This window comes from Muscardinus avellanarius (assembly GCF_963383645.1).
Source record: "Muscardinus avellanarius genome assembly, chromosome: 16".
Classification (NCBI taxonomy): Eukaryota; Metazoa; Chordata; class Mammalia; order Rodentia; family Gliridae; genus Muscardinus; species Muscardinus avellanarius.
In genome coordinates this window covers 15,193,941-15,221,025 of record NC_137802.1, presented here as the reverse complement: position 1 = coordinate 15,221,025, position 27,085 = coordinate 15,193,941, and the positions used below count along the sequence as shown (strand labels likewise).

Here is a 27,085-nt window from a genome sequence, read left to right as displayed (position 1 = left end):
CTATTTCATCTTTTGTGTGTGTGTGTGTGTGTGTGTGTGTGTGTGTGTGTGTGTGTGTGTGGTACTGGGGGGGTGGAACCCAGGGGCTTTTCTACCTCTGAGCTATACTCCTAGACATATTTTATGTTTTATTTGGAAACAGGGTCTCACTAAGTTGCTGAGAGCCTCACTAAGTAGCTGAGGCTGGCTTCGAACCTGTGCAATCCTCCTGCCTCAGACTCCTAAGCGCGGGGATTACAAGCTTTATTTTTAATTATCTTCATGATCCTGGGATCCTCCTGTCTCAGCTCTCAAATTCTAGGGTTACAAGTGTGTACCACCACAGCTGGCTAGGAGACCTCATTTTAAAATAAAAACTAAGCCAGGCATGGCTTGTAATCTCAATACTTGGGAGGCTGAGACAGGAGGATCACAAGTTCACGTCCAGCCACAACAACTTAGTGAGGCCCTCTTTCTTTCTTTCTTTCCTTTTTTTTTTTTTTTTTTTTTGCGGTACTGGTGATGCTGCCTTAGAGCTACATGCCCAGCTCTTTTTTTTTTTTTTTTTTTTGGTTGTACTGAGGTTCCTGGAAACCCTTTTACCTCCGGGCTACACTTGCAGACCTATTTTATATTTTTATTTGGAAACAGGGTCTCTTAAACCAGTGAGGCTGGCTTCGAACCCATGAGATCCTCCTGTCTCTGCCTGCCAAGCGTAGGGATTTACAAGTGTGCGCCACCACACCTGGTTCTATTTTTTATTCTTTGTTTTGAAACAGGATCTAACTGAGTTGCACAGGGCCGCGCTAAGTGGCTGAGGCTGTCCACGAACCGTGATCCGCGATCCTCCTGTCTCAGCTTCCCAAATGCTGGAATTAAAAGCGTGCGCCGCCACGCTCGGCGAGACCCCATTTCAAAATAAAAAACAGGGCTGGGGGTGTAGCTTGGAGGTAGAATGATCCTGGGTCATTTAAACCCCAGCACCACGAAAAAAAAAATAATAAATATAAATAAATAAATAAATAAAATCTAAAAGAGACTGGGAGTGTATTCGAGGTAGAATGCCCCTGGGTTTGATACCCAGGGGGCAAAAAAGGTGAAAACCTGATGTTATATGTATTTGCTAACCAGATGCTAACCAGACAATAACACAACTTGTAAGCCAGGTGTGGTGGCGCATACTTGTAATCCCAGCATTTGGGAGGCTGGGATGGGAGGATAGCGGTTTGAGGACAGCCTCAGCTACTTAGTGAGGCCCTTTGCAACGTAATGAGACCCTGTTTCAAAATAAAGAATAAAAAATAGGGCTGGGGGTGTAGCTCGGAGGTAGAATGCCCCTGGGTTCCATCCCCAGTACGCAAAATAAATAAATAACTAAATAAATAACTAAATAAATAACTAAATAAATATTAAACAACTTGTAGCGACCAGAGCTGCTGGTAGGTAGTATGCAATGTCCATCCCCATGCCCCAGGTTAAACATCCCTTCCTTCCCCCAGGAGACAGCTTCTCCACAGCAACCTCTTCCTAGAAACCTCTATCTATCCATCAGTACAAAAAGCTACAGCCTTTATTAAATAAAAAGGAGGTGGAAGACAGAAGAGGAAACAGACCAGGACCCCTTCTTCCCCCTACACATACACAGACAGACAGACAGACCCAGCCGAGCAAATGACAGGGACACTCAGGGGACAGACTGCAGGGCAGAGGGAGGCAGCACCCTCCGGGAGTGGGCCCGGACCCAAGGGTGAGCTGAGACCTGGGCCAGAGGCATCCGTTCCGAGGGGTTGTGTCTCAGCAGCTTGGCGATGAGGTCCTGGGCTCCCGAGGGCACCGAGGCGGGGAACTTCAGGTCCACCTGCGGGCAGTTGTGCAAGAGAAGGCCGGGCTGAGTGTAGGTCCCTCTGGCTTTCCCGCTTCAGACTCGCACAGCCCTGCTCGGCCCCAAACCCGGCCACCTCCCTGCCGCAGGCAACACACCCACCTTGACAATTCGCCTATACGTCTCGTTGTGCGAGGCGCTCTCGAAGGGCGGGTTCCCCACCAGCAGCTCGTAGCAGAGGACCCCGATGCACCACAGATCCACCTTCTCGTTGTGCGTGCGCCCCTCGATCATCTCTGGGGGCAGGTAGTCCAGCGTGCCGCACATGGTCTTCCTCCTGGGGAGGGGGTGGAAGTGCGCAGGGCTTGCAGGGCCAGAGAGCCTCTCCCTTCCAGAGAACCACGAGGCCCCAGGATGCCCCAGCGGTGCTCCAGCCAAACCAGACAGCACCACTGGGTGGTGGGGAGGCAAGGGGAGAACCCAAAGCGCCCGAGGTGGGCCTCGCCTGTCCTCCATGGCTACAGAGAGAGGGATGTCTCTTTTTTTTTTTTTTGGTACTGGGGATGATGGAACCCAGGGGCATTCTACCACCACGCTACACTCCCAGTACTATTTTTTATTCTTTGAAACAGTGTCTCGCTAAGTAGCTGAGGCTGGCTGTGAACCTAAAATCCTCCTGTCTTAGCCTCCTAAATACTGGGATTACAAATCTACATCACCAACGCCCGGCTTATTATTTATTTATTTATTTATTTATTTACTTACTTACTTATTTTTTGCTGTACTGGGGATGAAATAAAGAGGCATTCTACCTCCAAGTTACATCCCCAGCCCTATTTTTTATTTTTATTTATTTATATTTTTTTGCCGGTCTGGGGATGGAACCCAGGGGCATACGACCTCCGAGCTACACCCGCTGCCCTATTTTTTATTCTTTATTTTGAAACCGGGTCTCACTGAGTTGCAGAGGGCCTCACTAAGTAGCTGAAGCTGTCCATGAACCACGATCCTCCAGTCTCAGCCTCCCGAATGCTGGGATTAAAAGCGTGCGCCACCATGCCCAGCCTCTATTTTTTTTTAAACAGGATGTTGCTAAATTGCTGAGGCTGGCCTTGAAACTGTGATCCTCCTGTTTCAGCCTCCCAAGTAAAATAATTAAATATAAGGTAATTATAGGAATACATCTTGGAATTAAAGGAAAATTTGGGAATATCTCTAATGTCCACTAAGAGTGTTCTGCTTAGATAAGTGGGGTTATATCTCTACTATGCAATACCATGAAAAGTTATGTGTGGCCGGATATGGTGGCACATGCCTGTAATCCGGGTACTTGGGAGGCTGAGACAGGAGGATCACAGGTTTGGGTCCTACCTTGCCAACTTAAAGAGGCCCTCAGTAACTTAGCAAGACCCTGTTTCAAAATAAAAATAAATAAGCCGGGTGTGGTGGTACACGCTTGTAATCCCAGCATTTGGGAGGCAGAGACAGGAGGATCATGGTCGCAGACAGCCTTCGCTACTTAGTGAGGCCTTCTGCAATTCAGTGAGACCCTGTTTCCAAATAAAGAATAAAAAATAGGGCAGAGGGTGTAGCTAGGAGGTAGAATGCCCCTGGGTTCCACCCCAAGTACTGAAAAAAAAATATATATCTATATCTATATATCTATATATATATATACACACACATGTAAATAAAATAGGGCTGGGGATGTAGCTAAGTAGTAGAATCCCTCTGGGTTCAGATCTCAGGATGAAAAAAAAAAAAAAAAAGCCGGATGTGGTGGCGCACGCTTGTAATCCCCTCGCTTGGGAGGCGGAGACAGGAAGATCGCGCAGGTTCGAAGCCAGCCTCAGCTGGCTTAAGAGACCCTGTTTCCAAATAAAATATAAAATAGGTCTGGGAGTGTAGCCCGGAGGTAGAAAGCCCCTGGGTTCCATCCCCAGTATCACCAAAAAAAAAAAAAAAAAAAAAGATGTGGGTAGCTGCCAGGCATGGTAGAAGTACGTGTACTTGCGTGGCTGAGAGAAGATGATCTCTTTCTCTTTCTTTGTAGTACAGGGGCATTCTATGTACGAGCCACACCCCAACCCTTTCTCGCTTTATTTTTTGCTTTAAAACAGGGTCTTGGGGGGGCACCAAGCACTGTGGATATGTATGTCATTGTCAACATGATTTACATTATGGTGTGAGACTATAATGCACTAATAAAAGCACATAAAACATAAAAAAACCCCACAGGGTCTTGCTGGACATGGTGGTGCACACCTGTGACCCCAGTACTTAGGAGGCTGAGACAGGATGGTCACAGGTTTAAGACCAGCCTCAATAATTTAGCAAAATGCTCAGCAACATAGCAAGATCCTGTATTTTTGTGTACGATGCTGGGGATGGAACCCAAGGGAATTCTACCTCTGAGCTATACCCCCAGCTCTATTTTTTATTATTTATTTATTTATTTTTGCAGTACTGGGCATGGAACCCAGGGGGATTCTATCCCCAAGCTATACCCCCAGCCCCATTTTTTTAGTCTTTATTTTGAAACAGGATTTTGGCACTTGCTTGGGCAACAGTGAGAAAGGAGGATAGAGCCCAATATGGTGTCATACGCCTCTAATTCCAGCTACTTGAGAGGCTAGGGCAAGAGGATCCCCAAGTTCGAGGTCAGCCTAGACAATTTAGTGAGACCCTGCTTCAAAAAGAAATAAAAAGCCGGGCGTGGTGGCGCATACTTGTAATCCCAGCATTTGGGAGGTTGAGACAGGAGGATTGTGGTTTGAGGACAGCCTCAGCTGCTACTTAGTGAGGCCCTTTGCAACTCAGTGAGACCCGGTTTCAAAATGAAGAATAAAAACAGGGCTGGGGGTGTAGCTCGGAGGTAGAATGCCCCTGGGTTCCATCCCCATTACCACAAAATGAATGAATGAATGAATGAATAAATAAATAAATAAATAAATAAATAAATAAGAAAGAAAGATGGGTGTGGTGGCACACATTTGTAATCCCAGTATATGAGGCCAAGACAAGAGAATTGAACGTTCAAGCCCAGCCTCAGCAATTTAGTGAGCCCCTCAGCCACAAAGCGAGGCTGTTTCAAAGTAAAAGTAAAATCGGGTTGGGGCTGTAGCTCAGAGGTTCAATCACCAGTACCACCAAAGAAAATAAAAGGGTTGAGGATATAACTCCGTGGGTAGAGAATTTGCCTAGTACGTATTTTCTCAACGATACAAGGGTCCCAAAGTACTGAATCTGGGCAGGGCGACCAAACTGTTAAACGTCCTGTTTTTGTAACGATTATCACTGTGTGTGGGTTTGATTGACGACAAACCCCACTGCCCCTGGGGATGGAGGTTCCCAGGGTTTCCACGCTGAATGTTGTTGGCTTCACACCTACCTCAGGGAAGGGGCGTGCACAGACCAGCCAAAGTCAGCAATCTTCAGCTCTCCTTGGAGCCCTAGAAGCAGATTCTCAGGCTTTATATCTCGGTGAATGACCTTTTTGGCATGGCAGTACATCAGCGCATCTGCTAACTCCTCCATGATCTGGGAGGGCCAAGAACGGGGCAGTCAGGCCTCCGGCTACACGCAGCCCATCCGCAGCCCCGAGCCCCCAGCCGGCCGGTGCCCCGGGTGCCCACCCGCCCCGACCGTGGCTGTCCGCTGCTCGTCAAAAGTGCGGCTCTTCTGCAGCTCCTTGTAGAGCTCCCCCCGGGGGGCGTACTCCAGGATCAAGTAGATTCTCCTCCGGTCATAGAAATAGTTGTAGAGGCGCAGAATGTTGGGATGACTGGGGGGAAGGGACAGAGGAGGCATCAGGGAGCCAGGAAAGACTTAACAGGCCCAAGGGGATGCTCGGCCCTGGGTAAGAGGCGGCAGCTGGCCAGGACTGAGAGCTACGGGGCTCACGGTCACAGCGGCAGGCAGCTGTCTGGGTGTGGCGGGGGCTGGGGGTGAGGGCATGGAGTGTACTTACTGCAGGTGGGCCTGGATCTCTATCTCTCTGCGCAGCTGGTGTTCCACGCCTTCCTTCTCGATCTGCGACTTGAAGAGGACCTTGAGTGCCACAATGAAATGGGTTTTCTTCTCCCGGGCCAAGTACACGTTTCCAAATTTGCCTTTGCCCAGAGGACGCCCGATCTCAAAGTCTTCAATTGTGAGGGGCCGCCTGATGAGAAACCAAGGTAGGGGGGAGAAGGCAGCGCTAAATGTTTGCATCCCCTCCCCTCATCCCCGCCTCTCCCCCTCTCCTTTGCCATTCCCTGCCTTTTTTTATTTTTTATTTTATTATTTTTTATTTTTTGGTGGTACTGGAGGTGGAGCCCAGGGGCTTTCTACCTCTGGGCTATACTCCCAGACCCATTTTATATTTTATTTGGAAACAGGGTCTCACTTAAGTTGCTGAGAGCCTCACTAAGTAGCTGAGGCTGGCTTCGAACCTGCGTGATCCTCCTGTATCAGCCTCCCAAAGTGCCGGGATTACAAGCGTGCGCCACCACGCCCAGCTATTTTTTATTTTTGGTAGTACTAGGGATTGAACTCAGGAGCATTCTACCTCTGAGCTACACCCCCAGCCTTATTTTTAAAATTTTTTATTGTACTGGGGACGAAACCCAGGGGCATTGTATCTTTGAGCGACACCCCCAGTCCTTTTTTTAATTATTATTTATTTTGAAACAGAGTCTCACTGAGTTGCGAAGGGCCTCACTAATTAGCTGAGGCTGGCCACGAACTGCGATCCTCCTGTCTCAGCCTCCCAAATGCTGAGATTACCCGATTTTATTCTTTATTTTGAAACAGGGTCTCACTAAGTTGCAGAGGGCCTCACAAGTTGCTGAGGCTGGCCCCGAACCTAGATCCTCCTGTCTCAGCCTCTCAAGTACTGGGATTACACAAGGATGCACAAGCCCGGCCATTTCCTGCCTCTTTGCCATCCACCCCACGCTCCACTCCTGGGCTGGATAACTTACGTGAAGTTGGGCACCCCGTTGCTCTTCTTGACTGCCTTCTGGCCAGGGGCAGCTGCGGAGAGAACAGATAAGTGGAGGCCCTCCTTCGATATTCTCATCCCTACCCCCCCCCCAGACAAGTCCCCTTGGGTCAACGCTCTCTCCCAGGTCCCAGTTACCTGTGGGCTGGCCATTGGAGCGACTCATGAGGACGAGTGCTGAAGGGGTGGTAGCCTCTTTCCGGAGGACCCTCTGGGGCAGGGTGTTCAGGCCCGATTGAGACTGAGAAGGAGCAGGGGTAGCTCTGAGGGGGCCTTTGTCCCAGAGACCAGGCTGGAATGTGCTGCGAGCAGCATTTCAGCCACTTGCTTAAGAGCCACCCACCCTTCCATCCCCCGGTTCAAAGAAAAACACTGACACCACAATGGGGCTCCCAAGCCTCAAGATTCTGCTCACAGCCCCGTGTTAAAACAAGCTATTAGCCGGGCGTGGTGGCGCACACTTGTAATCCCAGCATTCGGGAGGCTGAGACCCAAGGATCGCGGTTCGCGGACAGCCTCAGCTACCTAGTGAGGCCCTCCACAACTCAGTGAGACCTGGTTTCAAAATAAAGAATTAAAAAAAAAAAAAATAGGGCAGGGGTATATCTCAGAGGTCAAATGCCCCTGGGTTCCATCCCCAAACCTGCAAAACAATAAAAAAGTAAAAATAAAACAAGTTATTAGCCAGGTGTGGTAGCGCACGCTTGTAATCCCAGCATGCCGGAGGCTGGAACAGGAGGATCACAGTTCCCTGACAGTCTCATCTACTTAGTGAGGCCCTTTGCAAGTCAGTGAGACCCTGTTTCAAAATAAAGAATAAAAAAATAGGGATTGGGGTATAGCTCAGAGGTAGAATGCCCCCAGGTTCAACCCCGAGTACCAAAAAAAAAAAAAAAAAAAAAAAAAAGCCAGGCATGGTGGCCCATTGCTTGTACTCCCAGCATTTGGGGAGCTTGCAGTTCATGGGCAGTCTCAGCTACTTAGACCCTTTGCAACTCAGTGAGACCCTGTTTCAAAATAAAAGAATAAAAAACGCCAGGCGTGGTGGCGCACACTTGTAATCCCAGCATTCGGGAGGCTGAGACAGGAGGATCGCGGTTTGCGGACAGCCTCAGCTACTTTAGTGAGGCCCTCTGCAACTCAGTGAGACCCTGTTTCCAAATAACATAAAATAGGTCTGGGAGAGCCGGGCATGGTGGCACACGCTCGTAATCCTAGCATTCGGGAGGCTGAGATCTGGAGGATCGCGGTTGGCGGACAGCCTCAGCTACTTAGTGAGGCCCTCTGCAACTCAGTGAGACCCAGTTTCAAAATAAATAATAAAAAATAGGGCAGGGGGTGTAGCTCAGAGGTCAAATGCCCCTGGGTTCCAGCCCCAGACCCGCAAAAAAAAAAAAAAAAAAAAAAAAAAGGTCTGGGAGTGTAGCCTAGAGGTAGAAGTCCCCTGGATCCCATCCCCAGTACCATAATATATATATATGGCTCGAGTGTAGCTCAGAGAGAGAATGCTCCTGGGTTCAATACCACACCTCTTTGGTTTTAGCCCATATTACCTTCTTAGGCAGGAAGCTGTCTAACTTGTAGTCCTGTCTCTATCACTATTTTTTTTTTTTTTTTTTTTTTTGCGGGTCTGGGGATGAAACCCAGAGGCATTTGACTTCCGAGCTACACCCCTGCCCAATTTTTTATTCTTTATTTTGTAACAGGGTCTCACTGAGTTGTGGAGGGCCTCACTAGGTAGCTGAGGCTGTCCGCGAACCGCGATCCTCCTCTCGGCCTCCCGAATGCTGCACGCCACCATGCCCGGCTTTCTTTCACAATACCTCACCCAGTCCCCTTCCCAGAGGGCAGCAGAGGATTGGGCCAATGAACACATTCGCCAAAGAGGCGTCCTAAAGTCCCCTCAAAAGCTCAGATCATCAAGTCTTGGCTAAGGTCCTTGAAGCCCTGAATATTGCAGGAAACACCAGTGTGTGCCCTTTGTAACAAAAGGCCTTAAAGACACAAAATTCTGGTGGCTTGGGCACTTACTTCTTTATTTCCAACTTACTGGGGATGGAACCCAGGGACATTCTACCTCTGAGCTACACCCCAGCCCTATTTTATTCTTTATTTTGAAACAGGGTCTCGCTAAGTTGCCGAGGCTGGCTTGGAACCTGAGATCCTCCGTCTCAGCCTCCCAAGTACTGGGACTATTAAGTATGCGGCACCATGCCTGGCATCACTTCCAACTTCTTGGGCTTGTGTGCTACTTCTTCTTTTTTTTGGTATTGAGGATTGAACCCAGGATCATTCTACCTCTGAACTACAACCCCAGCACTATTTTATTTTATTTTTTTAACTTTGAAACAGGGTCTCACTAAGTTGATGAGAGCCTCACTACTTTTTGACGCTGAAGGGTCTAGGGGTCTTCGGGACCAATGAAGGGGGGTCGGCGCAGGAAAGACCCAAGGCCAGCCGTCGGAGATAAGCAAGCAAGCAAGCAAAAGCTTTATTAAGACAGCCCAGCTCCTTTTATATCAGGCAGCTGGGAGGAGGGGCTTCCGATCACAGAGGAAGATCGCACAAAGTACAGGACGTTTACTGATTGGGTGGCTCATACCCCAGTGGGTGTGTTATCAGGGGACTGGTTGTTGGGCATCCCGTGGCCCCTTTGGCTGGCTATGAGGTAGCCAGCACAATCCGGAAGAGAAGCCGGAGAGGTGCCATCTTTGGCATGACTGGGCTGCTTATCCTAACAGACGCTGTCTTCCAACCTGCAACCCTCCTGTCTCAGCCTCCGACTGGGATTACAGGCCACGTGCCACCATGCTTACCTTATTGCCAACTTCTAAGGGCAGGAGACAAACTTCCCTTTAGGGAATGGCCCAGGTGAAAGACACATGGCTTCTCATTCAGACTCCACTCTTTTTTTTTTTTGGTGGTACTGGGGGTGGAATCCAGGGGCTTTCTACCTCCGGGCTATACTCCCAGACCTATTTTATATTTTATTTGGAAACAGGGTCTCACTAAGTTGCTGAGAGCCTCACTAAGTAGCTGAGGCTGGCTTCGAACCTGCGCGATCCTCCTGTCTCAGCCTCCCAAGCGCGGAGAATACAAGCGTGCGCCACCACGCCCGGCGTTCATGGTGGCATCTTAAATCAGAAGGTAAGACTCTTCAGTGAAAGGTGTTTGGATAACTGAAACATCTACTTGGGTCCTTACTTCACAATAGTCATTAAACCAGATTCAAGGAGCTAGATGTATGCCTGTAATCCCAGTAGTTGGGAGACTGAGACAGAAGGATCACAGGTTCAAGACTAACCTCAGTAATTTAGTGAGACTTTCAGCAATTTGGAGAGACCCTGTTTCAAAACAAAAATTTTAAAAAGTAATTTTAAAAAGGCTGGGAGTGAGCCTGCCTTGGTGGCGCATGTGTGTAATCTCAGGACTTGGGAGGTTGAACAGCAGGATACCAGGTTCAAAGCTAGCCTTGGCAATTTAGTAAGGCTCTCCGCAACCTGGTGATACCCTGTTTCCAAATAAGAAATAAAATCAGGCTGGGAGCTGGGCGTGGTGATGCGCACTTGTAATCCCAGCATTTGGGAGGCTGAGACCGGAGGATCGCGGTTCGCAGACATCCTCAGCTACTTAGTGAGACCCTCTGCAACTTAGTGAAACCCTGTCTTAAAATAAGAATAAAAAATAGGGCAGGGGGTGTAGCTCAGAGGTCGAATACCCCTGGGTTCCATCCCCAGACCCTCAAAAAAAAAAAAAAAATCAGGCTGGGGGTGTAGCTTGGAGATAGAATGCCTCTGGGTTCAATCCCCAGTATGTCTGTCTGTCTGTCTCTCTCTCTCTCTCACACACACACACACACAGAGTGGGGGTATAGCTCTGAGGTAGAATGCTCTCTGGGTTTAATCTCCAGTACCTAAATAAATAAATAAATAAAAATAAATGCAAGGGCTATGGGTGTAGGAGCCTAGCATGTATGAGTCCCTAGGTTCAATCCCCAGCACTGAAAATAAATAAATTCCAAATGATTTAGACTTGTCCCGAAAATTTAAAACAGTAACTTGTCAGCCGGAGGTGGTGGTGCACACTTGTCATCCCCGTGCTTGGGAGGCGGAGACAGGAGGATCGTGCAGGTTAGAAGCCAGCACTGCTGGCTTAAGAGACCCTGTTTCCAAATAAAAAGTATAAAAATAGGTCTGGGAGTGTAGCCCGGAGGTAGAAAGGTTTCCAGGAACCCCAGTACCACTAAAATAAATAAATAAACAAACAAAACAGTAACTTGTCTATATTCCTCCAGACTCTATTACCTGCGTAGTTTATTTACTTATTTGCTTTCTTATTTATTTATTTATTTATTTATTTATTTATTTATTTGTTGCAATACCAGGGATTGAACCCAGGGGTATTCTACCTCCGAGCTATACTCCAGTACTATTTTTTCATTCTTATTTTGAAACAGGGTCTCACTAAGTTGTAGAGGGCCTCATAAACTGCTGAGAGGAGCTGGGAACCTGCGGTCCTCCTGCCTCAGCCTCCCAAGTACTAGGATTACAGGCGTGCACCACCACACCCGCCTCTAGTTTATTATATCTCGGGGCAAGACCTGAGAATCCTGTCTGAAGACCAGAACCTGCATGTTCGGTCCAAGATATCGTTTACCTGTAACAAGAAGGCTCAGACCTTACAGAGGGCTTGGGGGCTGGGAGTTACTGAAGAAATGACAGCAATCGACAGGGTATGCCTGCAAAGGACGAGACCCAGTTCTGCAGCGAACTCTTGGGGCCCGTAAATAATAGCAAAATGGGTAGACCAGATCCTTGAATCTCCGCGGAGGGAGCCTCCTGGCGGGGAGGGGAAGCGGGGAAAGTGGCAAGGGCCTTACCGTCTGCCGGCCGTAGGGCCAGGGGTAGGCGTTCTCCTTCTGGGCCATCCTTAGAAAGGGAGGCGAGCTGGGAGGAGAAAGGAAGCAGAGCCATGAAATGCAGGGGAAGAAGAGAGGGAGAGGGAGAGGGAGAGGGAGAGGGAGAGGGCGAGGGAGAGAGAAAGAGAGAAGTCGGACGGATCTAGCCGGAAGCGCTAGCCTGGGCAGGTGGAAGGCCGCAGGTCGCTCGCTGGCCACTGTCCTGACATGGGGTCGCTGCTCTCGCCGTCCCGCTCCGCCGTGGGCCCAGCCACCCTGGTCTCCCCACGCCCGCGCGCTCAGCAGCCCCGGGAGTGCGCGCGGACCCGCCAACGGGCCCGGCCGCCGATCGCCCGCCTCTCCCGGCGCCAGCCCCGAGGCCCGAGGGCCGAGGGCAGCTCACCTGGAGCCGGTGGCTCAGCTCCGCTCCGCTCCCGCAGGCCACGAACCTGCCCGGCCGCGACCCTGCCCCCGGCACGTTCAAATCTCCCGCTCTGGCCCCATTGGCTGATCGCGTTCCCACGTCCAATTCTCATTGGCTAGAAGTCCTGTGACAGAGGCAAGGAGGACCCAATGAGCAAGCTGCCTTACTCTGAGTTCCGGTTCAGCAAAGTTTCCCGGTACCGGGTCAACAAACATTTTCTCTCTCTCCTCTCCTCTCCTCTCCTCTCCTCCTCTCCTCTCCTCTCCTCTCCTCTCCTCTCCTCTCCTCTCCTCTCCTCTCCTCTCCTCTCCTCTCCTCTCCCCTCCCCTCCCCTCCCCTCCCCTCCCCTCCCCTCCCCTCCCCTCCCCTCCCCTCCCCTCCCCTCCCCTCCCCTCCCCTCTCCTCTCCTCTCTCTTCTCTCTCTCCCCTCTCTCCCCCTCTCCTCTCTCTCTCCCCCCTCTCCCCTCTCTCCTCTCTCTTCCCCCTCTCCCTCTTCTCTCTCTCCCCCCTCTCTCCCCTCTCTCTTCTCTCTTCTCTCTTCTCTCTCTCCCCTCTCTCCCCCTCTCCTCCCTCTCCTCTCTCTTCCCCCTCTCCCCTCTCTCCTTCCCCCTCTCCCTCTCTCCCCTCTCTCCTCTCCTCTCTCCTCTCTCCTCTCTCTCCCCACCCTCTCTCTTCTCTCTCTCTCTCTCTCTCTCTCTCTCTCTCTCTCTCTCTCTCTCTTGTATTAATATTATTTTTTATTTTGAAACAAGGCCTCCCTAAATTGCAAAGGGTGGATTTGAACCTTGATCCTCCTGTGTCAGCCTTCTCTGAGCTACATTACCAGCTCTTTATTTTGAAACAGGGTATGCTCTGTTGCTGTTAATGATTTAAAGTTTAGAAAAAGAAAAGGAAAAAAGAAAGAAAAAGAAGAAAACGGAGAAGCTGGACGTTTTGGCACACGATTGTAATCCCAGTATTTGGGAGGCTAGGACGGGAGCATCTCAGGTTCGAGGACAGCCTCAGCAACTAGCAAGACAGCAAGACCCTGTTTCCAAAACAATAAAAAGGATGAAGTGTGGCTCAGAGGTAGAAATCCCCTGGGATTACAGGCATGCATTTTTGGTACTGGGATTTTTTTTTTTCATTAGGGATTCTACCTTTGAGATACACCCCCACCTCAGAACTATTTTATTTTAGTTTTTAATATAAAATTATATTGATGAGTTTCACTATTTGTTGGGGCTGTCCTCAAACCTGTGATCCTCCTTTCTCAGCCTCCCAAGTACTGGGATTACAGATGTGTCTATCATACCTGGTTTATATGGCTTTTTTTTTTTTTTTTCTGTTCCGAGGATGAAACCCAGGGGCATTCTACTTCCAGTTATGCCCCCAGCTCAATTTTTTTTAATTCTTTTTTTGTGTGTGTGTGTGGTACTGGGGATGGAACCCTTCTACCTCTGGGCTACACTCCCAGATCTATTTTTATATATTTTTTATTTGGAAACAGGGTGTCTTAAGCCAGAGAGGCTGGCTTCGAACCTGTGCGATCCTCCTGTCTCCGCCTCCCAAGTTAGGGGATTACAAGCGTGCGCCACTATGCCCGGCTTATTTTTTATATTTTTATTTGGAAACAGGGTCTTTTAAGCCAGCCATGCTGGCTTCGAACCTACGTGATCCTCCTGTCTCCACCTCCTAAACGCTGGGATTTACAAGCATACACCACCACGCCCAGCCATGGCCCTTTTTATTTTATATTTTGGGAAAAGATCTGGCTAAGTTGCTGAGGCTGGCCTCAACTTTAACAATCCTCCTACCTCAATGTCACTGGGATCACAAGCATGCACCATCCTACCCACCAGCCAATGCTTTGAGCGAGATAGTTTATGATTTTTTTCCTGCTTAAAACTAAACTAGCCCATAGCTGGGCATGGTGGCGCACGCTTGTAATCCCCGCGCTTGGGAGGCTGAGACAGGAGGATCACACAGGTTCAAAACCAGCCTCAGCTCTTAGTAACTTAGTGAGGCTCTTAGCAACTTAGTGAGACCCTGTTTCTAAATAAAATATAAAAATAGGTCTGGGAGTATAGCCCGGAGGTAGAAAGCCTCTGGGTTCCACCTCCAGTACCACAAAAAAAAAAAAAAAAAAAAAAAAAAAAAAAAAAAACTAGCCCAGCATGGTGGCTGAAACAGGAGGATTTCAGGTTCGAGGCCAGCCTCAGCAACTTAGTGAGACTCTTATTTCAAAACAAAGAATAAGAAGGGCTCTGAGTTTCACTTGGAGGTAAAGTGACTCTGGGTTCAGTCCCCAGTTCCAAATCAATCAATGAATAATAACCCCCCCCAAAAAAATCAAGCAAAAATATTTCCTGCTTCCCCACATAATGTACATGTATGGTTTTTATGACTAAAGGGTGGGAAAGAAAAAACCTCAAACCTATAATTTCTTGGCGAGAGGTTGAGTCTGTAGTTGGTTTCCATGGAATCCTATAACTAGCTGGTCCCAGCACCTGTGGTCCCCCCACTTAACACCCAATTCCTTCTGCATCCCTAGTTTCATCAGCACCTGAAAACACGCATCAGTCTTAACCATCCTGCAAAGCTGGGGTCCCCCAACACCACGGCCCTTCTTGCTCCCATGGCTGCCTCGCCTCTGACCCCCCTTCTGCATCCCCCAGCCTTGTCAGGGACACAGGGACCACTCTAGTGTTTTAGGCAGAAGGAAATATGGCTGAGGGACTGGGTGCTGACATCACAGAGCAGAGCAGGGGCCACCGCCACCCAGGTTTACGACCAGAGCTGTGGTCAGAAAGCCAGGAAGCGCCTTGTCCACCAGAGGCCAGGACATTGCTGCTGACACCGCAGCTGCCCAAGCCCCACAGGCTGCCTCCCTCACACAAGAGGAGAGTGGCCAGCGCCCAGAGGCTTCTAGACCCCGCTCAGACGCAGCAAAACCTAAACCGTCCCTGGAACCCAGGCGGCACAGGAGTCTGTGAAGTGTGCGTCCAGCTGTCAGCCTCAGGGACAGTGAGGAGAGACAGCGGGGATGGAAATGGCGCCGCATGCTACAGGCATAGATGTAACTGCTCACGGTTTACTGAAGATCTCAGGGTCTAGTCCACGGCAGGCCTGGTTCCCTGTGCGGGGCTCAAGCCATGGCGTATGAAGGCAGAGGGAGGGTGAGAACAGGGCCTCTGCTCTCACATCACGGAGGCCAGAAGCCAGCCAGCAAGCCAGTAAGCAAGGGGATTCAAAGACAAAAGTCCCCAGGCCACGCCCAGGCCCACCCAGGCCACGCCCAGGCCCACCCAGGCCACGCCCTCCTGCCTAGGTCGCCGCCCAGGAAACCATCACAGTGGATGCCACTGATGAGATTACCACCACGTGACTCAGTGACACCAACTCTGGACCAACACAGGAGCTCTTCAGGGCACTGTCTATACCTAAGCACAGCATGGTCGTTGGCACCTGTCATGGGACGCCTTCTACGAGACTCCTCATCCTCCTGGACACTCAGCCATCCTGAGCTGGTCTCTCCGGTCCCTCCCACCACCTTCTGAGTAGACTTTTTTTTGGTACTGGGGATGGAATCCAGAATCCAGGGCCATTCTACTTCTGAGCGACACCCCCATCCCTAGTTTTTTATTATTTTTGAGTCTCACTGAGTTGAAAGGAGCCTCACTAAGTAGCTGAGGCCGGCCACGAACCGCGATACTCTGTTCTCTGCCTCCTGAGTGCTGGGATTACAAGCATGCGCCACCAACCAGACTGAGTCGCCACTTTCATTTGTCCCCTGACACATCCCTCCCCTCCCATATCTCTCTGGCTATCCTCAGCACGTGAGAGCTGGGTAATTCCCTGCAAACTTCTCAATAAAACACCAAACCTTGTCCTTTTAGTTTTCAGAAGTTTCTCCCACACCCAGTTTTTATTTAATAAGGGGACCTGAACCCAGAGATGTTCTACCAGAGATACACTGCCATCCCGTTTTATTTTGAAACAAGGTCTAAGTTGCTGAGGCTGGCCTCAAACCTGTGATCCTCCCTCAGCCTCCCAAGTACTAATTAGTATTACAGGCTCAGCTTCCTGGCTCAGCCTCTGTTTTTGTTCACTGTTCTCTCTGCCGGATTTGAAACCTTCCAAAGCGCTGTTGGCATGGTGGCGTACGCTTGTAATCCCCACGCTTGGGAAGCAGAGACAGGAGGATCGTGCAGGTTCGAAGCCAGCCGTGCTGGCTTAAGAGACCCTGCTTCCAAATTAAAAAAAGTATAAAAATAGGTCTGGGAGTGTACCCCGGAGCAGAAGGGTTTCCAGTACCACCACCACAAAAAAACAAAAAAATTATTCCTAGCCAGGCATGGTGGTACACACTTGTACTCCCTGCGCTTGGGAGGCGGAGACAAGGCAGAGACAGGAGGATCGCGCAGGTTTGAAGCCAGCTGCGCTGGCTTAAGAGACCCAGTTTCCAAATAAAAATATAAAAAATAGGTTGGGAGTGTGAACCCCAGTACCATCAAAAACAAAAAACAAACAAAACAAAATTTACTCCTGGCAGGGTGTGGTGGTGCACGCTTGTAATCCCCATGCTTGGGAGGCTGAGACAGGAGGATTGCACAGGTTTGAAGCCAGCCTCAGCTACTTAGTGATGCTCTTAGCAACTTAGTGAGACCCCAGTCTCAAATCGTAGAAGGCCCCTGGGTTCCACCCCAGTACCACCATAAAAAAATTTATTCCACCTCATACCACCATTAAAAAAAAATTTACTCCTTATATTTTACCTGTTTCCCACCAAAGGAGTTTTAAAAAAAATTATTTATTTATTTATTTATTGTGTGTGTGTGTGTGTGTGTGGTGCTGGGAATTGAACTCTGGGACAATCTACCTCTGAGCTATACCCCAGCCCAATTTACACTAAGTTACGGAGGGCTCACTAAGTTAATTTTTAGGAGCACCAGTCTTATAAGATTCATAGAAACGCAAACAAAGAATTACCACACTATTATACAATTCAAATGAAACAATTTATTAATAATTTCGGGAAAAGGCTTGTCTCCTGGGGAAAGTCTGGTATTCCCAGGCGGGGCCTCTCTCAGGGATCTGTGTGGAGAAGCCCGGGCAGCTGGCAGTTGGAGCGCGTCGTCCTGCAGCTGAGTCCTCTCTGAGCGAAGTCCTGATCCTGGGTGCTGGTTCATCCACTTGGTGTTCCTGGAGCGACTTTACTTCTGAAGAATCTGGGGCGCTTCTGCCCCCCTCCCTCGGGACCGACTCTGTTTCTGAAGGGTCTGGGCCGCCTCTGGCCCCCTGTCTCTGGAGCCACTCTGTTGGCTCCGGGGGCCAGGACGCAGCAGCAGCAGGCTTGGAAGAAGCGGGCCACAGTCCTGGTGACCCGCCTCCATCCCTGGGAGTGGGGGGCTGTGCTGGGAGCGGAGGGCCTCCTGGGAGGGCAGCTGGGGGGCCTCCTGGGCGGGCAGCTGAGGGCAATGGCGGGCAGGCTGTGTGTTCTGCCCTCCGGCCTCCACTGTGCGTCCTGGGAGGCCGGGGGCCGGGTTCTGCGGAGTTCTGGCTGGCTGGCTGTCCTCTTGGGTGGTAACGGGTAGGCTGAGGGGTCTGCTGGGGTCGGAGGCGGCGCCACACACCGAACCTCGGGCGGGACCTGGACGTGGCGCCCTACCCCGTGGCGCCCATGGTGGAGGATCATCAGGTAGGTCCCCATGGCGGAATTAAACGTCCTGTTCACCACGGCCAGCCAGGTGTCTCGCGGGTGGTACCCAAAGCAGTGCATCACTCCGAGGACTGCCACGTTGGGGCGTTTGGGGAGCGGGTCCCTGGGGGGAGATGAGTACTCCTTACCCAACTGGAGCCACGGGTGCTCCAGGACGTCGGCCATGGTGGCCCGCGACCTGGGGTTTTCGGTCAGAAGATTGAGCAGGAGTCTTCTTGACCAGCCGGTCACATAAGCGGGCAGGAAGTAGTCTTCCCACAGGCTCCGGTTCAACAGCCGCTCCTGGAAGTCCCGGCCTTCGAATGGGCCGGAGCCTATGAACATGAAGTAGAGGACCGCCCCCAGGCTCCAGAGGTCTGCGGCTGTGCCGTAGGCTTCGCGCATGCAGACCTCTGGAGCAGAGTAGCCCTTGTTGCCGCAGAACTCGGTCACCGCTTGCCCGGGCCTGAAGTGGCAGGCCAGCCCAAAGTCGATGACTTTGGCGTTAGTGTGCCAGTCTAGGAGGATGTTGTACGGCTGCAGGTCCCTGTGCAGGATGTGCCTCTGGTGCAGGTAGTTCACCGCATCAACCACCTGCCGGAACAGCCTCCTGGCCTCCTTCTCCTGCAGCACACCCGAAGCCCGCACGTACTGCGCCAGCTGCCCCCCGCTCACGTGCTCCATCACCAGGTAGACGAACTTGCCGGTGACCAGGACCTCGAACAGCTGGACGATGTGCGGATGCTCCACTGCCTTCAGGATAGCCATCTCCCTTCGAAGATAGTGCCTGTGCCTACGTGCAGGCAAGGCCTTCACAGCCACCTGGACGCCCGTGAGGATATGGCGGGCCAGTCTCACCTGGCCAAAAGCACCCTCGCCAATGTCCCTCAGGACCACATAGCTGTCCTTGAGGCCATCCTCAGGGGTCGAGCTGGCTGGGAGGCCTGGCCCGGCCTCTCTACGCTCTCTCCTCCCACACTCCATCGCAAGCTGTAATAACAGCTAACGACGCTATCTATACAAACCAACAACAAGAAACCAATAAACAATCGTACAGCAAAATAACAAACCCAAACCAACAAACGTACACGCGAAACAACAAAGCCCAAAGCGAAACCAACAAATCAGATCAAACGCCACCAACCGCCAAATCTCTAACTGTCTGGGAGTCCTGCAGGACAAAAACCCAGCGGCGGCGAGGGCCTTATATAGCCAGGCCTGGAGACTCCGTCACAATGGCTCCTGTGAGCTCACCTGGCGGGTCATGGCTGGGCATGGCCCTCTGTGGCCGGCTCGCCTTAGGTACCCAGCACCTTTCTCACTTTAGTAAGAATAAGGAGGACTTTTTTGCTTTGGTGGGTTATGGAGACTGAGGCTTACTTGTTTAGAAATTAAAAATTGTAGGATGCTTCAATGTTTTTTTTTTATTTTGAGTTAAAAAATACTAATTTTTTTACCATTTTGGGGGGGGGGCGAGTCTGGGAATGGAACCCAGTGGCATTCTATTTCTGAGCTACACCCCCTGCACTAATTTTTATTTTTTATTTTATTTTATTTATTTATTTTTTTTGTGGTCCTGGGGTTTTTGGAAGCCCTTCTACCTCCGGGCTACACTCCCAGACCTATTTTTTAATATATATATTTTTGAAACAGGGTCTCTTACGCCAGCGCGGCTGGCTTCGAACCTGCGCGATCCTCCTGTCTCCGCCTCCCAAGCGCAGGGATTACAAGCGTGCGCCACCACGCCCGGCTTTATTCTTTATTTTGAAACAGGATCTCACTACGTTGCGGAGAGCCTCACTAAATAGCCGAGGCTGTCCACGAATCACGATCCTCCTCTCTCAGCCTCCTGAATGCTGGGATTGCAAGCGTGCGCCACCATGCCCGGCTTCCCACATGGTTTTTCTTGCTCAGAGTTTTGGTTTGTTTTTGGGTATTCTGACTCTTTGTTCCTCTATATGAATTTTCGACTCTATTTTAAGCTCTGTTAAGAATGATATTGGTATGTTGATGGGAAGTACACTGAATCCGTAGATTGCTTTTGGTAGTGTGGCCATTTCCACAATATTTATTGTGCCTATCCAAGAACATACTCATCTTCAATTTCTGTCTTTAATGTTCTCTGGTTTTTCCTGTAGAGGTCTTTGACCTCCTTGTCTAGATTTATTAAGCATTTTTCTTTCTGAGGCTATTGTGAACTGAACTGTTTCAGTGAAATGATGGTTGGTGTAGAGAAAGCTGTTGATAGTGGGGGTAAAGGAGGAAACACAGCAAGCCCGTGTGCACGTGTGTGTATATAACCTGGAACCTCACTGTGATGTACAGTGACACCGCACCAACAGTATTAAGAAGTAAAAGTACAAACAAAAGAGAAAAGAGGAGCTTTGGTGTTCTGAGTTGACTGTGCCCAGCGACTTTACTGAATTTGTCCTCAGCTCTGGGAGTCTTCTGGTGAGTGTCTGTGCTAATGCTCTAAGCACAGGATCATGGCGTGGGCACTGTCAGCCCTGCAGGCAGGCTCCAGGAGGTGGGAGAGTCGCCTTGAGCAGGCCTTGGTCCGCCATCTCTCACGGGTGCCCTCTCGTCAGCGGACACTGGCTGTGGATGGCCTGGTCGGGGCCCGCGGTCGCTCCCTGGGTCTCAGTGTCTTCCGAGCCCACGGCGTGGCTGAGCAGCTTCTCGTGCAGCGAGAAGAGCCTCCCGCCTCCCCCCGCACAGCCAGACTGCAGTGTCTGTAAGGAAGGCCCGGTGGTCCTCACGTGGTCCTTGGAGCCGTCAGCAGCAGCTCCGCATTGGTGAGGGTTCAGCCATCTTCATGGGTAAGAAGTCTGGTTCCCTCCTTCCCTTCCTGCAGGGATAGGCCGCGGCCCCTGCCCGAGGCTCAGTCCTGGCAGAGGCAGCCAGGGCGGCGGTGGAGGCTCATCTTCCTCCGTGACACCCCGTCGTTAGTGCTACACTTGCTATTTTGGAGGGGTTGAGAGTCCTGGAGATGGAGCCCAGGGCATTCTGCCTTGAGCTCCACACTGAGCCCTTTTGATTTTTCCTTTAAATGTTGCCACAGGGTCTCACTACGGTGCCGAGCGTCTCGCTAAGCTGCTCAGACTGTGATCTTCCATCTCAGGCCCCCAGGTGCTGGGATTACAGGTGTGCCACTATGCCCTGCTAGTATTAAGCTTATTTGTTTGCAGTACTGGGGATGGAACCCAGGGACATTCTGCCTCCGAGCTACACCCCCAGCCCTATTTTTTGTTTTTTATTTTGAAATAGGGTCTCGCTAAGTTGCCAAGGTCCTCATTACGTAGTAGCTGAGGCTGTCCTCGAACCGTGGTCCTCCTGTCTCAGCCTCCCAAATGCTGGGATTACAAGCGTGAACCACCGCACCCGGCATGCGCGTCATATCTTGACCCTGGTCGATTGTCTCCCTTTGTTCTTTGCCCATATCTACCATGGTTTGGACAGTCTTGTGTTTCACAAGAAAAGTAACTTCCAAGAATAAGATGCCAGCCCTGTCAGCAATGTCGTTCCCCTTAAACACCGTGCCAGGCCACGCAATCACCTCTTAGCCTCTTGAACTCCAAGTGCTTCTCAGGACCAACCCTCAGGATTCTCTGGGGCCTTTTATTTGTTTTTATTTTTATTTTCTTATTTATTTTGTGGTGCTGAGGATGGAACCCAGGGCTCCTCAACTTTTGAGTTATGCCCCAGCCCTATTTGTTACGTTTTTATTTTGAAACATAGTCCGGTTAGTTGCTGAGACTGGCCAGGACCCTGTGATCCTCCAGTCTCAGCCTCCAAATAAGGGATGACAGGCATGCTCCACCACACCTGGCTCACTGGGGTCATTTTGAAGGCAATTTTGCCTCTTGTTTACCATCACCACCACCTTTATAATATGCTTCCCCCCTTGCCCAGACACCAGGACCCTAGGATGTTTCTGGCAGATGGGCCTCTGCAGGGCTCTCTCTTCTGAGGCCCAGAAGGGAGCCGCCCTGAGGCCATGCAGAGGGGGCGATGCTGGAGTGGCTGCCTCCACCACCTCCCCTGGCCTCACCCAGCCCCATGAGGCTCTGCTGCCTCTGGCTACAGAGGGACTGTGAACCCAGGAGGCCGGCAGGGGAGGCTGGCAGAGGAGGCCAGCAGCATAGGGGTATTTGTGCTCTGAAACCTCCACCGCCAGTAGACATGGTCAATTGCTTGGGGGAAGAATGGCTGCGGGGAGTGGGGGAATTCAGGGTGGGAACCCCAGAATTGTATCTAAGTCTTTCTCTGCCTGTCCTCTCCCCATTCTGCTCCTCTGGGTCCCAGCCGCAGCCCTTGGTGGCTTTGTTCATCTGTGACCTTGCTCATTAACTGCCCTGGTCTCACCAAGTCGGTTCCACTCGGCTGCCATTTCTAATCTTTCAACACGACATCCACCAGGTAACCCTCAGTCAGAAATTTACAGTGCTCCCCTCAGGCCACGAATCATCCTTCCACCGGGCTGTGAGGTCCTCCAATATCTAGACCCCACGGACCTTTCCCACTTATGATTTACAGTGGCTGACATAGAAGTGTGGTATCACCCCCAAACAGCTCTCACGGATGTGCAGAACGCTAGGAAACCAACTCATGTGTTTATAAGTGTAAATAAGGCAAAGAATTGAACATTTACATTTTGATTAAACATATTCCTCTGAGGAAGCTTCACAGAGATGGCAGTATTGAAACATTGCCGATTTGTAACCCCCCAAAGAATTAGCAGACCCAGATGACAGCTATAAACGCTCAACACTGTTAGCAGAGGTCAGCTGACATTGTGTGTGTGTGTGTGTGTGTGTGTGTGTGTGTGTGTGTGTGTGTTTGGTACTGGACATTGAACACAGGGACATTCTACCTCTGAGCTACACCCTCAGACCTTTCAGCTTTTATTTTGAAATATGGTCTCTCTAAGTTGCCCAGGGGCTCAGAGGCTCCCTACTTGCTGAGGTCCTGGCGCCCCTCAGTTCTGACTGTAAATATTTTGGATTGAACGAAGGGCAACTTATTCCCGTCCTTGGGCAGGATTTTCCCGGCCACCTCTGTCCCGGTGAGGACATGGAGGCCCCGAGGAGCTGGGCAAAGCTGCCCTGGCCGATGTCCCTCAGGACCAGGCCAGGATCCGGGAGGGCATCCTCACAGGGGAGCTGGCCAAGGGCCTGGCCTCTCCTCCTACTCTCTTCTAGCACTGTCCATCGAGAGCTGCAACAGCAACTAACGGTGCTACAAGACAGAACAACAACACTCACAGAATATACAACAAAATAACAAACCAACACACACACACACACACACACACACACACACACACACACAACAAAGCCCCAAACCCAAACCCACAAATCCTCCCCTGAGCCTCCCCACCGCCCAGCGCTGTAGCTGGCGCAGGAGACGCCCTCACAAAGGCTGCTTGTGAGGTCAGAGCCTGGGTGGCCAGGTGACGGCTGTGTGTGGCCCTCTGTGGCCGTCTCCCCTTCAGGCCTCTGGGACCTTTCCCACTTTCATAATAAGAAAGGCTCTAGCAGCTTTCTTGCTTTAGTGGGTTATGGGGGCTGATGTCTACTTCATTACATTTAAAGTTTGTAGGATGCTTCCTGTTTTATTCATTTTGAGTCTAAGTTTTTTACTTTTAAAGATTTCATCCCATACACACTCAAGTTATCCAGTTTCTTTTCTATCAACTTGAAATGGTTGATGTCTAAAGAATGGTACTGGCCAGGGTGCTGGGGCCAGCGAGGCCGGCATCGGAGCCTGCCGTGAGGCAAGGCCGGTACTGGGGCCTCCGAGGCCAGGATAAGAGCCTGCCGAGGGGTTAGGCCGGTGCTGGGGCCAGCGAGGCCGGCATCGGAGACTGCCTTGAGGCATGACCAGTGCTGGGGCCTCCGAGGCCGGGATCAGAGCCTGCCGAGGGGTTAGGCCGGTGCTGGGGCCAGTGAGGCCGGCATCGGAGCCTGCCTTGAGGCAAGGCCAGTACTGGGGCCTCGAGGCCAGGATAAGAGCCTGCCGAGGGGTTAGGCTGGTGCTGGGGCCAGCGAGGCCGGCATTGGAGCCTGCCATGAGGCTAGGCCGGTGCTTGAGCCAGCGAGGTCTGGATCAGTCCACTGAGTAGCCAGGCCACTACTGGGACCATCAAGAGTGGGATTGGTACTTGCAACGCAGCATGCACAGAGAAATATCGCAGAAAATATAAATCAGACGCTTCTCTTAATCAGCAATAACTAGGAGGAAAAGGGCAACAGGAAGAGGTTGAGCTATAGAAAGGGCCCTATAGTGAAGCAACTAAGGTGACCAATCAGAGGGTATGTAATACTGGAGGACGGAGCCTCTTTAAAACGCAGGAGGTACATAAACAAATGTATCAAAGTAAATCACCAAAGAAGTGTGGGATGGAGGGAGGGGGAGGGAATGGGATGGGGGCTGGAGGAGGGCTAATTGGATGATGTGTGCTTGTATATCCTCTCAAGTCTTGTACTCCAATGTGATTGATATATGACTACAATGCACCAATTTAAAAAATAAATTTAAAAAAAAAAAGAATGGTACTGGCCAGGCGTGGTGGCACAGGCGTGTAATCCCAGTATTTGGGGGCTGAGACAGGAGGCCCACCTCAATTTAGTGAGACCCTATATCAAAATAAAGAATAAAATAGGCTGGGAGTATAGCTCAGAGGTAGAGAGCCATGGGTTCAATCTCCAGTTACACACACACACACACACACACACACACACACACACACAAATGGTAACATAAAATGCACATCATAAAAACAAAACACTGTTCTCTAAGACACCAAAGGGCACTTCGTTAACATCTATGGGGCCGAGGGAAAGGGAACTTTCATCCTAATGCCCTCATAACGTCGTCCTCACATGCATTGATTGTTAAATTTTATTGGTTCATTGTAACTGTACATCACAGTGAAGTTTGAAGCGCTACACAGCTCTTGGCGTGTTTCCCTGGGCATGCCTCCTGCTCCCTCTCCTCCTGTACATCAGTGAGATGGGCAGTGGTACCTTCACAGAGGACATGGCACTATTGGAGCGGTTTCCTTCCTCACGCCGCCTCCTGCCCTCCCCACCTCCCTCCCACGGTCCCCACCGTCCACTGCTCTCTCCTCGGTAGAGTCCCCTGCGTTTCCTTTTTTATCTGCAGCTTCCACATGTGAGAGAAAAGAAAGGACCCCTCACTTTCTGCGACCAGCTGATCTCACGGAGCATAGTATTCTCCAATTTCATCCATTTTCCTGAAAATGACACGCTTTTGCTCTTCTTCATGGCTGAGTAAAGCTCCGTCTATGTAGACAATACATTTTCTTTATCCGTTCATCTGTTGATGGACAAATAGGTTGGTTCCATAATTTGGCTATTCTAAATTGTGCTGTTATCAACATGGCTATGAGCTGGACACGGTCGTGCACACTTGTAATCCCGGTACTCGGGAGGCTGAGACAGGAGGGTTACGGGTTAGAGACCAGCCTCGGCAACTTAGTGAGACCCTGTTTCAAAATGAAAATAAAATCGGGCTGGGGGTGTATTTCAGAGATATAAACCCCAGAGTTCAATTCCTAGAATAAATAATTTAATAAAAAAAACATGGGTATGCATATATCACTCTAGTGTTCTGACTTTCTTTTGTAAAGATACCGAGGAATGGTAGAGCTATGCCGCATGGTGGCTCCTTGCCTAGTCATTTCATACTGATTGTGGTTATACTAATTTACACTCCACCAAGAGTGTGGAAACTCCCATTTCCCACATTATTTATTGTTGTTTGTGTTGACGATGGCCATTCTAACTGGTGTTAGCTTTTTAATCCGTTGCCATCCATTCATTGGTTCTTAGTTTTATTCCCTGAGCTCTGGGGTTTTACTGGGGTTGTGCCTACATGTACCTACGAGTACTCATGTTGGAGACTTGGTCCTATTTTTTGTTCTAGTCATTGCAAAGTTTCTGGTCTAATTTCTGGTCTTTGCCCCAACTTGACTTTGGTGCAGAGTAAGAGATAGGTGTGGCCGGGCGTGGTGGCGCAGGCTTGTAATCCCCGAGCTTGGGAGGCGGAGACAGGAGGATCGTGCAGGTTCGGAGCCAGCCGCGCTGGTTTAGAGACCCTGTTTCCAAATTTAAAAAAAAAGTATAAAAATAGGTCTGAGAGTGTAACCTGGAAGTAAAAGGGCTTCCAGGAACCCCAGTACCACACACACACAAAAAAGATGGGTATATAATTTTATTCCTCTGAACATGAATATTCAGTTTTCCTAGCACCGTTTGTTGAAAAGTATGTCTTTTCTCCATTGTATGTTTTTGTTACCTTTGTCCCAAACCAACTGGCTAATAAAAAAAACAAAATCATATCATTTGCAGGAATTGGGTTGAACTGGAGAACATTATGTTGCTGAGACTGGCCAGGACCCTGTGATCCTCCAGTCTCAGCCTCCCAAGCGCGGGGATTACAAGCGTGCGCCACCACGCCTGGCTCACTGGGGTCATTTTGAAGGCAATCTTGCTCCTTGTTTACCATCACCACTACCTTTATAATATTCCCCCTCCCCTTGCCCAGACCCCAGGACCCCAGGACCCCAGGATGTTTCTAGCAGATGGGCCTCTCTCTCTTCTGAGGCCTAGAGGGGAGCAGCCCTGAGGCCATGGGGAGGGGGTGGTGCTGGGGTCGCTGCCTCCACCACCTCCCCTAGCCTCACCTAGCCCCATGGAGGCTCTGTTGGCTCTGGCTGCCGAGAGACAATGAACCCAGGAGGTCGGCAGGGGAGGCTGGCAGAGGAGGCTGGCAGAGGAGGCCAGCCACAGAGGGGCATTTGTGCTCTGAAACCTCTACCTTCTCTGTCCCTGGCCAATCCCATAGGGGGAGAGCAGCTGTGTGGGGAATGGGGGGCTGACAGGAAACCCAGAATTGAATCTAAGTCTTTATCTGTATGTCCTCTCCCCATTCTGCTCCTCAGCCCCCAGCCACAGCCCCTGGCCGGCCTTTCTCCTCTGTGCCTTGATCATTAACCACCCTGGTCTCACCATGTCTGTTCCCCTCGGCTGCCATTTCTAGTTTTTTAATATGATGTTCACCAGGTGAGCCTCCATCAAACAAATAGGTTCCCCAGAGCCACAGATGGCCCTTCCTCCAGGCAGACCTTTCCCACTCATGATGGGATCTACAGTGGCTGACTTACAGAAGTGTGGCATCACCCCAAACCGCTCTAACGGATGTGGAGCATGCTGGGAAAACACTATTTTTGTAACCGTAAATAAGGCGGAGAGTCGAACATTACGTCTTGATTA

At 50.5% G+C, this 27,085-nt stretch overlaps 1 protein-coding gene across 2 annotated transcripts; it reads right to left on the bottom strand.

Annotated features, from left to right (window-relative positions):
• Positions 1 to 1,663: 1,663 nt before the first annotated feature.
• AURKB (aurora kinase B) lies at positions 1,664 to 11,712 on the bottom strand (the record flags this gene model as incomplete). 2 transcript variants are annotated; one of them, XM_080714208.1, is made up of 8 exons in its annotated part: positions 1,664 to 1,837; positions 1,964 to 2,138; positions 5,193 to 5,341; positions 5,447 to 5,585; positions 5,772 to 5,963; positions 6,766 to 6,817; positions 6,924 to 7,026; positions 11,665 to 11,712. In XM_080714208.1, the coding sequence occupies 8 exons, from the start codon at positions 11,710 to 11,712 to the stop codon at positions 1,664 to 1,666; spliced, it is 1,032 nt and encodes a 343-aa protein (XP_080570334.1). The 2 variants fall into 2 exon arrangements, with proteins under 2 accessions (XP_080570334.1, XP_080570333.1); XM_080714207.1 differs by lacking the exon at positions 6,766 to 6,817 and having other exon boundaries at positions 5,772 to 6,021.
• Positions 11,713 to 27,085: the final 15,373 nt, after the last annotated feature.